The sequence below is a fragment of the Taudactylus pleione genome, unplaced genomic scaffold (assembly GCF_031769625.1).
Source record: "Taudactylus pleione unplaced genomic scaffold, aTauple2 ptg000518l, whole genome shotgun sequence".
Lineage (NCBI taxonomy): Eukaryota > Metazoa > Chordata > Amphibia > Anura > Myobatrachidae > Taudactylus > Taudactylus pleione.
This window is the reverse complement of record NW_028284920.1, coordinates 2,162,374-2,176,487: the sequence shown is the minus strand read 5'-3', so window position 1 is coordinate 2,176,487 and position 14,114 is coordinate 2,162,374. Positions and strand designations below refer to the sequence as shown.

The 14,114-nt window shown below is 43.6% G+C and overlaps 1 protein-coding gene across 13 annotated transcripts in view; it reads left to right on the top strand.

Annotated features, from left to right (window-relative positions):
- ANK3 (ankyrin 3) overlaps positions 1 to 14,114 on the top strand; it is a 716,972-nt gene that overhangs the window by 670,690 nt on the left and 32,168 nt on the right. For 10 of the 13 annotated variants that reach the window (XM_088450469.1, XM_088450461.1, XM_088450460.1 and 7 more), the window contains 4 exons: positions 1,894 to 2,122; positions 8,092 to 8,217; positions 10,978 to 11,100; positions 12,635 to 12,661. In XM_088450469.1, coding sequence (XP_088306595.1) covers positions 1,894 to 2,122; positions 8,092 to 8,217; positions 10,978 to 11,100; positions 12,635 to 12,661 — 505 coding nt within the window. The remainder of the gene's footprint in view (positions 1 to 1,893; positions 2,123 to 8,091; positions 8,218 to 10,977; positions 11,101 to 12,634; positions 12,662 to 14,114) is intronic. The other 3 variants (XM_088450468.1, XM_088450467.1, XM_088450466.1) reach the window with 1 other exon arrangement.

Below are 14,114 nucleotides of genomic sequence, written 5' to 3'. Positions count from 1 at the left end.
CACAGACTGCTATGTAGCCTATCCTATTCACCCACCACTCACACTAATGTCACAGTGTGCCCTGTGCACAGACTGCTATGTAACCTATCCTATTCACCCACCACTCACACCAATGTCACTGTGTGCCCTTAGTACAGGCTGCTATGTAGCCTATCCTATTCACCCACCACTCACACTAATGTCACTGTGTGCCCTGTGTACAGACTGCTATGTAACCTATCCTATTCACCCACCACTCACACCAATGTCACTGTGTGCTCTGTGTACACACTGCTATGTAGCCTATCCTATTGACCCACCACTCACACCAATGTCACTGTGTGCTCTGTGCACAGACTGCTATGTAGCCTCTCCTATTCACCCACCACTCACACCAATGTCACTGTGTGCCCTGTGTACAGACTGCTATGTAACCTATCCTATTCACCCACCACTCACACCAATGTCACTGTGTGCTCTGTGTACAAACTGCTATGTAGTCTCTCCTATTCACCCACCACTCACACCAATGTCACTGTGTGCCCTGTGTACACACTGCTATGTAGCCTATCCTATTGACCCACCACTCACACCAATGTCACTGTGTGCCCTGTGTACACACTGCTATGTAGCCTATCCTATTGACCCACCACTCACACCAATGTCACTGTGTGCTCTGTGCACAGACTGCTATGTAGCCTCTCCTATTCACCCACCACACACCAATGTCACTGTGTGCTCTGTGTACACACTGCTATGTAGCCTATCCTATTGACCCACCACTCACACCAATGTCACTGTGTGCCCTGTGCACAGACTGCTATGTAGCCTATCCTATTCATTCACCACTCACACCAATGTCACTGTGTGCTCTGTGTACAGGCTGCTATGTAGTCTCCCCTATTCACCCTCCACTCACACCATTGTCACTGTGCTCTGTGTACAGACTGCTATGTAGCCTATCCTATTCACCCACCACTCACACCAATGTCACTGTGTGCCCTGTGTACACACTGCTATGTAGCCTATCCTATTGACCCACCACTCACACCAATGTCACTGTGTGCTCTGTGCACAGACTGCTATGTAGCCTCTCCTATTCACCCACCACACACCAATGTCACTGTGTGCTCTGTGTACACACTGCTATGTAGCCTATCCTATTGACCCACCACTCACACCAATGTCACTGTGTGCCCTGTGCACAGACTGCTATGTAGCCTATCCTATTCATTCACCACTCACACCAATGTCACTGTGTGCTCTGTGTACAGGCTGCTATGTAGTCTCCCCTATTCACCCTCCACTCACACCATTGTCACTGTGCTCTGTGTACAGACTGCTATGTAGCCTATCCTATTCACCCACCACTCACACCAATGTCACTGTGTGCCCTGTGTACAGACTGCTATGTAGCCTATCCTATTCACCCACCACTCACACCAATGTCACTGTGTGCCCTGTGTACAGGCTGCTATGTAGCCTATCCTATTCACCCACCACTCACACCAATGTCACTGTGTGCCCTGTGTACACACTGCTATGTAGCCTTTCCTATTCACCCACCACTCACACCAATGTCACTGTGTGCCCTGTGTACAGGCTGCTATGTAGCCTATCCTATTCAAGTGAACGCAGGACCAAAGCACCTCTCACCCCCACCTCATACAGGCCACGTGCATGGTACCACACCTATCTCTTGCATTAATGATGTCAATAAATTTCGTTTTTTTTTATTGCTCAGCTTTATTTTTTTGTTATATGGCTATTACATTCAAGTGTGGCACATATTGTAGGTTTTTACAATACCATTAATATTCTAAATAAACTCTTTTCTCAATATGCTGCAGTTTTCAGAATGACGTAGTAGATATACTTGGAACCTGTATAACGATAGCTTTTGGTGTCCGGCAGATTTTGGCTTGGTGACTGTCATCAGATTCCTGAAACCGTTAGTTTGGCGACACAGCTCTACAGGGAATTGATATGTGTCCCATACATGGCCAAGTTTGTGGTATTTGCCAAAATGAATGACCCAGTGGAGGCACGGCTACGCTGCTTCTGTATGACTGATGACAAAGTGGACAAAACACTGGAGCAGCAAGAGAACTTTGAAGAAGTTGCTAGGAGTAAAGACATAGAGGTAAGATTCCCAAGCCCGAGCTGTTATTACACTGTGGTTTCACTACGGATGGGGGAAAAAACGTCTTCTACTTAAGCGCCACAAAAAGATCAGCCGTAAACTGAACATTATTTACAGGATAATACAATTCCGTTAGGCTTTTTCATTTTGTTTGTTTAGGGACAATCAAGCACCAGCATATGAGATGGTAATGTAGAATACAAAATGTTTACAGGAATGCTGTGAATGTTGAAATGGCTTATTTTTAATCATGTCTATTTTTGGAAATGTTAAAGTTTACACCCAAAATTACAGAATATAATTGAGATAAGGCAAATGTGCAGTTTTAAAATAAACCGTACAAATGGACTGGCATGAATGAAAACAAAAATCATAAAGAATAACATTAAATAAACAATATCAAGTACAGTACAAATACTCAATATGTAATAGTATAATATAGCCATTGGCAGTGAACAGAATTATAATACATTGTGTAGGTAATTCAGAGGTACAAAAGCCCCTAGTATGATAATATCCACGTAATGGGTGCCTGTAAAAATGAAAGCGACAGACCGAGGACATCCAAAAACAGGCAGAAGAAAACAAAATGGAGAACCGGAGACCACGAAACCGACTCTGTACTTGGAGTAATTGGAAAGTGAATTTTTGTACCACGGCAGTAACAGCCGGGAAGACTGTTCTCGCCTGATGACTAAATACTAACTGGCCCCCTGCTCCAGGTAGGCATAAAACAACATCAGGATCCTTGTAATCCAGCATATTTGCAATAACTGGTTTCATGGAAATTTCCCGGGCGAAGGGGTTGCATAGGTATATAGCGGGCCCAATAACAGACTGAGAAATAAAGGAGCCATTTGCAAAAGCAGGTATCAACCATGATTCCAGGATCTACGCAGATGCAGTCCCCTTTGTTATTTCAGGTGAAGCAGCTGTATTGATAGTGTCAGTGTGAGGCTCTGAGACTTTAAGTGTAATCCTTTGTTCTGAATCAAGGATAGCCTGGAGGAGCTGCTCCATAATGACCACAGGAGTCTCGGGGAAAGGCAGTTGCACAGAGACCCCAGAGGTCTCCAGCACTTTACTGAAAAAGGGAATTCACCCCCCAGCTACCCAGGAGACTGACCTGCAGGCAAAAAATCTGCAGCTCTGGAGCCAGGAGTCAAACCAAGCACACTAACTGAAATCCAACATGGTGGCCGGTGGGAGTCCCGGGGGCCGCAGAAGCCCCCATAGTAAAACAAATGGCATGAACAGTGTCCTCCACCTCACAACCTGCCCAGAAGGCCAGTCGGGAGCCAGCTACAGTGAACACTGGGACCAGGACCCATAGAAGATACTGGGGCCAGATCCAAGATGGCGCCTGCGACTAGGAGAAGCTGCAGAGGTATCTTCTGCACTGACAACACAACAAGGATCACAGACGAGCCGCAAGACTCCCATAGCCTGTAGAGGTAAGTATGCAGCAGGAACTGTGCAGGGTAATCATGATAATTGTTCAGGATATCTGGGCCTAGGAGCTACAGAGTTAACCTCCTACATCCAGCCCGTCCAGGCCACGCCCCTGATGAAATGGTTTAATAATGGCAACAATATTGTGGCAGCAGAACATTTTTTACATAGATATCTTCCATGTTTAAAATTATTATTTTTAAATCTTTGTGGTGAATTCACTGTTACAATAGTGTAGTGTGCAAAGGTAAAGTGTATTAGCGCCGGTTTACAGATTTCAAGAGAGGTACAGAAACAATATTTCCCTTTAAATTAGCTAACATGGTAGAGATGGTGCACTTCTAGGAGCATTCCTTGTTGTGCAGGAGGCCAAGTCCACTCTGAGAAGGAACACGCGTTTTGCAGCTGCTCATAGATAGCTGTCTTCAGGTGTCATCTTATAATGTCTGTGTGACCCATTAGCGTCTCTGTTACACCTTAGTAGAGAGATGATCATTTACACTTGCGTTCAAAGCAATTAAAAATTTCTACATGTATTGAAGACAGTCCCATGTAAACGTTTAGTTTATTGAAAGTGGTAGTCCTGGTGTGGTAGGAGGTGGCCATTGACGAGACACTTACTCTTTTTCATAATGTAGCAAAACAAAACCATATTTTTCGGTGCGCATATAGTGCATTTCGCACATTCCCTGAACTGAGCGCAGCTACAAACCATAGTAAGACCTCCAAGGAGTTTTACTGATCTATTTTGGTTTAACTTATTATTAAAAAAGAATTATGCATACATAATGTCGTGCTGTACAAAAATCCATGTACTATATAAAGTGCCATGCAGATCTTTCCTTTCCAGCTCTGTCCCTAGAGAGATTAACTGTAGCTGAAAAAGAAAATGAAAGAAGCATTAAAGGAAAATATATGGAGTAAAAAAAAAAAACTTCTTAAAATAAATGTAAAAAGCAAAAGGATAGCCGCAAGGGAGCTGGTGCAGAGTGAGTGCTACACTATTACAGTAGCATGTTCACGCAAGTGGCGTCATAGAGGGGCGCCACTGAAGGGGTGACACCAAAATGCCAGCTCCATTTCAGTGACTGGGAGCCTGGCACTGCACACTAACATCACAGTGCAGCGGTCACTTAGGAGGAGCTGGCAGTGCTGGTAGAGTCTATGTGGGCAGCCCGGCATCTCTGGGAGTGCTCACCCCATGAGTGATGACACAGGTGTGTTCCACGAGACCATGACCCTCCCCTGTGAGGTTACTTTTTGGGGTGCACGCTGAAGGCTTTTTAGCGCACTGGGTGTCACTAACCCCAGTGACTCCACTGGTTCATGCAATTTCAGACAAAAATAATCATGCCTATGCCTGTTAGGAGGCCAGATGGGCATGTGCATAACAACATAGTTTAGCTGTGACATTCTAAATAGTTTTAGCTGGTGAAGGTTTGGTTAGGGGAAGACTAGTAAGAATGGAATTGCAATCGTTGATACATTAGATTAGATAGAGTACATGATTTAGAGTTTTTGTAGTGTGTCTTGTTAGAGACATATGTTGAGATATTTATTATATGCATTAAATAGGGTCTGGGGACAGATTGAATGTGGTGAACAAAGTTCTGAGTCAAGAATGACCCGAGGCAGGAAGTTTGAATTGTAGAGCTTATTGACGTTCAGTCAATATTAATAGATATGTCGGATAAGCATCATCTGGCTGGTGGAAATATTCTTAGCTGGTGGAAATATCACATCTGAGGTGATCAAATGGTTTTCAAGATTAAATAACAGACGGACTCTCAGTAACACCGGCCAACGCAGATGGTGAGAGATCCAGAGAGAGGATGGGGAGATGTGTGTGTATCATTCGCATTGAGGTGATACTGGAACCCAAAGAATCGTATTTCCAAGAGACCTGATCTAGATAGAAAAGAGCAGAGGGCCTAGGACTGAGCCTTGCAGTACTTCAACTTCTATAGAGGAAGTGGATCCAGAGAAACAAACCAGAAAAGTGGTTTCATAGGTAGAATGAGAACAAGGATAAGCCAGTGTCCTGAAGACCTGGGGAATGCAGTGTTTGGATGAAGAGTGAATGGTCAACATGTCAAAAGCAGCAAAACACAGGAGACTGCTATTAATTGGTCTGTGAGGGAATAGGGTTTAGTGGACAGTGAACACTGACATAATGGGTGTAGATAGGAGGCTAGATACTGTACTTCATATTAATTTGTGGAATCAAATGAAATTCACTTACTTTTGCATTAAAGACTTGATTGTATTTACAATAAGCATATGAGATCAAAAAGACTCCTAGGGGTTTTATATATAGACAGTCTAATAGATAGCAATTGATTTAACATTGTTATATGCATGATGACAGATTCCTAAATAAGTGATTTAGAGAAGAACACATTAAGTCTGAGTACACTGGCCCAATATTGATGTTTCTGTGGCACCAAACCAGTGCTGTAACAAGGCGGGATCCCCTACCCCTGGTGAATGTGACATAATCACAGCAAGCTCCTGGGGAGTAGTAGGAGCAGGAAAATAAATGCTGGGAATGTGCTAAGGCTTTCCATACAGCGGGGTGCCTCTCCAGGCTGCTGTCAGGGTAGCAACCGCACCGTCCCATCAGCCTTGCTTCATGGGCGTTGTCACCAATCAAATTCCTCTTGTTACGGCTCTAACCAAAACAATCATGTTTTTTAATAATCAAGGTAATTGTAAGAAATCTTTACTGGTAATGCAATGGGTTGGGGACTTCTATTGGTCTGTCCATGCAGTCGTTTGCTCTGGCTGCACTGTTAAGCCCCTATATGGTCTATAGTTACTCCATCTGCTTGGCCAGAACAGTCAGTCCTGTTTAGCTATTGATGCTGTTGCTCCGGTCTCAGTACATTGGGCCTGATTTAGAAGTGGATGCAATGCAGATGTTGCTCAGTTATCTGATGTTCTTTGACTGCGCGCAATGACTTAGAGATGGCGGTTGCAGTGAGGATTTGGATGCAGGTTAGTCGACTGGGACCATTTGTGGGAGGTAACGGGGGGGGGTGACTCACCCCTGGCATGTTGCGAACGGTTCGGGGGCGTGTCTGTGACTGAATTTGTGTGCAGTCTTTAAGGCTCCGGTGGATTACTTGAGATGGACATTAGTGACCATCGATGTTGCGACTGATGTGTGACCAATGGTGAATCTTTGTATGCAAGCGTCGGGCTTGAGACACCGCTAGTGGGTGCGCCTCAATTCATATCCCAGCGGCAGCAATATTTGCATATTTTCACACACCTGCTGCATATGGGATCGCAGTTGTGACAGGATTTGCATCCACCTCTGAATTGTGTCCAGCATAAGAAATTCAAAATTCTTCATGATGGACTAAAAGATATGGGCTATAAGGACTGATCTGCAATTCATCTGATGTAGTGTCTCTAGAAAACTTTCTACAAAACAATAACATAATGCACCAATAAAATAAAAGGTATACGGCTTCTTTCTACAAGCCCATTAATAAACGGTGATTACTAAACATTAGCTTAGATTTCAGTATGCATGAAGGTTGCTCATAGTCAGGTAGGTGAGCAAATTGTCCCATATGAGCAGTTTATTCAGTAATTCTTCTAATAGTTTTGTTATTGTTATGCCAATACACATTGGCGTATCTATAATGGGTGTAGGGTATGTGGTGGAACAGGCGCCTGGGTCCAGGGGGACCCACACCGCACACACTGCACCCATTTCATTATACTCCCCACTATAGAGTCCCATGGCGGTGCTGCAGCAGCTGCAGAAATCACCCGAGAAAATTATGCATTGGCCATTTTCCTGGAGATTTGCACATGTGCAGTGGAGAAGTCATGGGAACATGATAGATTATGGCACAGTGAAGAGATCCACTGCACTGTAGAGAGGAGGGGGCCTGCACAAAGTCTGTCCCCCAGGCCTGCCAATACTAGGTGTTTTATATGATGAGTGTTAATTTGCTACATGCACAACCAGTCAGTGTACCCCATTGAATTGTAAAGTTTAGTGTTCATTCTAGCATCCTGCACCTGTCACAACCAGTGCACTTCTTCCTTCCTGCCTGGGGTGTTGCTATCTGCTCTGGTGCTTCTAGCACACTCATTTGATGTCATGCTAGAAGCACCAGAGCAGAGAGTGACACCCCAGGCAGGAAAGAGGAACTGCATGGGTTGCGACATGTACATTGTTTGTCCAGGTGTACCCTTTAGCTGATTTGCTTCTAAAACCCAGTATTATTTCCACAAACCACTATAATAGAAATGGGGTGCTGATCCAGCAGTTCAATTACAAAGCATAGATTTTAGTTATATGTTCTTTGACATCACTGGCAAATACTCCTGTGTATTAGTCCATTAATCAATACAGGTCTGTCTTCTGGCACCAGAGTGATGATAGAGAGAGCCGCACCATCCAAGGCAATGTCTGCTTCTTTTACTGACAGACAAGCAGCTACTATTCATATAATCTGCCTATTACACAAATTGTTTTGTCTTTATTATCCATACAGGTACTAGAGGGGAAACCCATCCACGTTGACTGCTATGGAAACCTTGCCCCACTAACGAAAGGAGGGCAGCAACTTATATTTAATTTCTATGCTTTCAAAGAAAACAGACTGCCATTTTCTGTGAAGGTACGCAAATATTTTCATAATATATGTACATAATAAGTTTGGCCTCCTATACCTGTCTACTGTACAAGATGGCTGACAAAAGAACATTCTGCCTGACTGGTTAAACCCTGGGGCATTGTGTGGTTCTTTGTATGAGTCAGTGTGGTGTTGCTTTAGGCAAGTTAGCCTAATTATATGGAGGGATTGGGTGAGGAGATGCTATATTAGGGACTGGGCCCCCTGACTGAGGTCTCTTTTTCAAGACAGCCCCTCCTTCCCTCATGTTTTTTTGTATTTATTTTGTTATGGGTGGCAGGAGTGAGCATCAGAGATGTGCCATGCTGAAGTGTATACTCCTTCTCAGAGGACATTGGCTGACGCAGCCTGTAACTGGGCATCAGTGACACCACTCTGCTGGGTGGGTCACCAACCTGGCGTGATCAGAAGTAGTAGGTACATAGGCGTATTTATAATTGGTGCAGGGTGTGCAGTGCACACGGGCCTCTGGGTCCCGCACCGTGCACCCTGCACCCAAAGTATACTTACCTTCCTCCGGAAAGTGGGTCCCTCCTCCTCTGTGAGTTGCAGACACCCTAGTGTTTTCGTGAAGTAAGCCGCTAGATTTAATACACTAATAAATTAAAAGGAAGACCATCCTGGTTTTGCTCTTTTAAATGATTGCTGCTTTAAATCTAGAGGCTAAATTACTGATAGCTTGTGGGTGCCTGCAGGCTATTACATTTACCCCATGGTCTGTTAAAGTACTACATCTACATCCAGGGCTGCCATCACAAATTGTGGGTGCCCCGGTACAGACAAAATAGTCAGCCCCCTCCTCCTGGTGGGATGGGAGAGCAGATGTGGGAGGAGCTGTGGATAATGTGGGTGAAGCTATAGTCGGAGTGGGGCATCAACCAGTAAAAAAAAAAAAACAGGGCAGGGAAGGCTGGACTGTAATGAGGGGGCACAGGGAAGGCAAGGCTTCACCAAGGGGGATGCAGGGCAGGGAGGGCTAGACTAAGAGGAAGTGTAGGACAGGGAGGGCTTGACCTATTGGGGGTACAAGAATGGTAACCACCAGGTTAAATGCAAATAGCGCTTCTGCCCTCTCCAGTCCTCGGGAGTCTGGCTCTCTGCTTTCTGTTGGTGGTCCCTTGTCACAGAGTGCAGCCTGTCTCTGGGTGGTCCCCAGAACTGCACTAACCTGATTACACCTATCCTCTGCTGAGGCTGCCGAGTAGGGGGTGGTTCGTGCTCAGAGACAGCAGTGAACTGAGCGACGCGGCTGCTGGAAACAGCACCAGCGGTATTACGACTATGGTGTCGGCTGCGAGCCAATCACAGCTCGTGGACCAGCAGCCAGTCAGCATTGGCTGCTGTTCCGCAAGCTCTGATTGGCTGGCGGCTGGCACCATATTCATAATGTAATGCCGCAGGCCAATGCTGTATCTCCATGTCATGTATGCAATGACGGTGCACCAGCGTCAAAAGCTGGCGGCCCGGCACAAATACGTACAGCTGCCACTCAGGGCCCCCCTCTCCAGTCCCGACAGTCCCCCCTGATGGTGGCCCTGTCTGCATCTATACATAATATAAAATAAAGTCCCTGGTAGGCATCTATCTCATACTTGCCTACACTCCCGAAATGGCTGGGAGGCTCCCGAAAATTGGGTGACACTCCCAGCCACCCGGAAAGGTAGGCAAGTCTCCCGCACCACTCTCCATCGCCAGCACCAAGCGGCCCACTCGCACCACCTACCCAAAACCCCCCCACACTCGCGGCCAAGGGGCCGATGATTCGTTTTGCTGTGAATCGCGTCATCTTAGCCCTGCCCCCTGCTATACAATGCCAGTTTTCTCTGCACTGTAAAGCAGGGGGCGGGGCCGCAGTGACGCAATTGTGCCAACACGCTCCCTGTACCGCCCACATTCCTGGCCGCTATACCCTCTTTCTGCAGTCTGTCTGTTCGGGCTAAACTCTCTAGAGCCACTGGACGGATTTTGATGCAATTTTCACTATTCTATAGAGCATTTGTCGAGGAAAGTTTAGGTGTATGAAACATTAATGTATGATAAAATGGAGCCGAGCAGTGACTATTTTAGGGAAGCAAGTCAATGAAAAAACTGAGGTCCAAGCACTTTCTTGGCTTACGCTGTCTAAACCGTTAAAGATCTATCATGATGAACTTTATTTTATACCATGTAGAGATTGATATGTATTATCCAGTTTCTCCAGAAAAACTGATGTAAGCCCTGTTTGCTGATACAAAATTTCAGTTTTTCCCTTTTTTTTATTTATTTTTATTTTTTTTTTACCATTCCTATTTCATTTATGTGAAAAACTATTCTTTATTTGTAGACAAGTCCAATTCCCGGTAAAAGTCTGCTTTAGTATGACAATAAATAAAGCACAGGAACAGACACTTAACGTGGCTGGAGTTGACCTAAGTGGAGACTGTTTTTCTCATGGACAACTTTATGTGGCCCTTTTGCGTATCGCGTCAAAACTTAATCTTTTTGTGTTGACGTCAGGAGGAAAAATTATTAATGGCGTCCACAAGGCAATATTAGAAGACCTTGGGTTTAAAAGACTATCACCGTAAATTCAAAATTGTTCACGTGCGAAGCCGGGCCTGGTCGCTAGTTTTTTTAATAAAGTACTTTGCAAGATCTACTATGTCACTGGCCACAAGAATAAAAAAAAATCTGTCAGTATTGAGGATATTTTGGAGACCCTTTCATCTGATTTCTGATTATTTCTTGTTGAACTTGTTATTTCAGGTGAGAGACCCCAGCCAAGAGCCCTGTGGTCGATTGTCATTTTTGAAAGAGCCAAAGACCACGAAAGGCCTGCCACAGACTGCCGTTTGCAATCTCAATATCACTCTGCCTACTCAGAAAAAGGTAATCAGGCATGGATTGAAAGATAGTTTTTCTATATTGCTTTAGTTATAATTAAGAATTTAATAATGTGCAATAGTAATTACTTCATGTGCCAGGTTTTGGATTTAGATTTAAGCAAGAACCCCACTTAGTATGGAGTTTCCAATATTAAGAATCTTTCCACCTCCTTATGTACAAGTTTGGAATGGTTCCTTCCCCCGGGACCCAATCTGTTACCTTATAGTTGCTGCTTGAAGAAGCTTTTTCTGACCATTGCAGGTGCTGGAGAGGTGCAGCCCTTTAGCAAGTGGCTGTCAATCCAGAGCCTGTGCTGGATGCAGCACCAGGAGTTGCTTTCTGTGTACCTGTCCTGATGACAGCTGTTTAAATTCTATACTGCACTTGGCTGCCCCAATCTGTGATTGTAAAGTAGGAGACAGGACCTCATAGGTGGTTCCACTGCTGGCTTATAGATGGGTGAGAGGCTTCCTAGTAGGGGGAACTCCAGTTTGAGTACAGATTTTGTTTAAAATATTCTATGGAATAACTTAAAATTGTCATGTAAGCATATATTTGTATTTTAACCATGTCAAATTAACACCACAAATGCAACAAGAAAGGCAGCAGAATACAAAATATACAGTCCCATTAAGTCCCAATATGCATGTGTTGTTATTGTAAATTATTGTAGGTAAAGTACTTCTTATTTCTGGGACCTGTGTTTGTACTTGATGTCCTTTAATGTCCATATAATTTACAATAAAGCATACATTATACCTTGTTATGCTGTCTGCTAAGTTAGCAGAATGGTAATTTGTTACAGACATATGTCATATGTTTTTAATCCAAAATTCATATATGCTCAAACATATCTGTACTCATCCCAGGAGATTGCTTTACCGTCCCACCGGTCGGGAGTTTTGCCCCGACTGTTGGGAGGTCTTCTCACTTGCGATGGTGCAGCATTCACCTGCCAGGGTATCTCTAGGACAAGGGAAGAGGTCTGAGTGCTGTCTAATGCAGAGGACATGGCACGTCTCACCCGTCTCTAGCATAACTTTTCCATGTCCCATTGTTTGTGTCTCTTTTGGTGTCATGATTGCACAAGTGTAAAATCTGTAGGGTATTATGCACAAGTGTAAATCTTGCAGTATATTTGACTAACGGTTTGTTCACTTGTGGGATAACTGGCCTCTGTCTACTACCAAAATCAGGGTTCTTTATTGTAATTATACAGTATGTAATTATATCACTTTCTACTGAATTCAATTTCACCATGCTAAGCCCTTAGAAATATGTGATGAATATATGTTGTTCCCACTGTGGTGTCATTATTGTAATTTATGTTAAAATAGGTTGCTTTGCTCACAGCGTGAGTGTGTATTTTTCAGATAACCTGTTTGTTCTCTACATTCTTGATTTACTTGTCTACTTATCTTCTTGTGTCAGTCTTTGCTGTTTTTGTGCTTGCGCTGCTGCCTACCTCTCCCTTTTCATGTCCTAATATTCTTTTCCCTGCTGCCCACTATACTTTACCTTATCTTGGATCCCAAAGGAAACAGAGTCAGACCAAGATGACGAGGTAATATAAATCATGCAACTTTTTCTATTTCAATCAGCCGTAGACACAGTTATCGGATCATACGTGCAAAACTGGGTGCATACGAAATACGTTGGTTGCAATGTGTAACTGCAATTAGATTGCATTTATGCTCCATGGCTTCATTCATTGATATGCAGGCATGCCACATGTAAGTGAACTATTTGCAGCTGCAACCTTGCAGGATGAGCAATGCATGTGTGTCCAGGTTTGCAAGTCTGATCCAGTAACCCTGACACACATCTTTATTTATAGCCTCTTTTATGACAATACAGCTTTATAGCTGCAATATACTATTTTTCTAGAATATTTTTTAGACATTATCTGTAGTTTATTCTGCAAGTGAATAATCAATTTGTCTTTCCTTGTGCTCCTCTCTGGACTTAACGGACGTCTTCCACAACTATTAATTTTAGTTGCTTTTTAAAATTGTGACTCTATTTTTTTTTATCTTAGTGCAGTTTTGTAGGCGTTAAATGCTTCAGTTAAAATTTTGCACCGTTCTTTATTTGCTTAAACCCCCCTTTACAAATCACCACGTTCCCAAGCACTTGTCCTGTCTTACAAAGCACGTATGATATTTTCAGAAACAATGTTTCACCTTTTTTTTTTAACAATAATCAAAATCCTATTTATAAAAAAGTTGCAAATGAATAAAGAAATAAAAAAAGAAAAAACAATTGTTTTGACAATTAACAGATATATTAGTTCTGAGCATACAGTATATACATTTATGAGCATACATTTAATTTTACACAGTCCAGGCGGAAAGTGAGCTGCTTCTCTTAACAGTCACAGATAGACTGGACAACAAAAATTATTTTAAAAAAGCTGTGTAATTCTCCCTACTGTGTTTTTGGTCAGTTATAAAGCACTGGCAATGAGTACTGCAGAACATCCTGGTTACTCTCTGGTGTGCGTGTGTGGTCATAGGCAAACCCAGGGGGAGTATCTGGTTTCCTGGAAACCCCCCAGCCCACACCATGACCACAATAGAAATCTTATACTGTATAATACAGTTTTACTAGTGCTGCATGTTCTCCTCAGTATCATGTAAATTAAATAATTAGCACTACATGTGTCAGCCAGTAATGAATACACCTGTGCACCAACTAGGAGATCTGGAAAACATGCACTGTTAGGGGGGGCACTGCTATAGACCATCTATAGGGTTAATTATTAATACTGTTTTCCAGTGCAGTTATAGGCTCTTCTACTGCTCCCCCAGACTCCTGTTTTGCTCCCATGCTCTGGAATGAAGCTCGCATGGGAAATAAAAAAAATTCAGCCCCGGCAGGATGGCCCTACTGGTGCATCTAATGGCTTACTGTGATCGTTGATCCTGTATATGGTGGAATTATGACACACAATACACTTTGTATGACGTATATTAAAACTGGTTAAATGCTAATTATGTCATCTTCATGGACTGGCC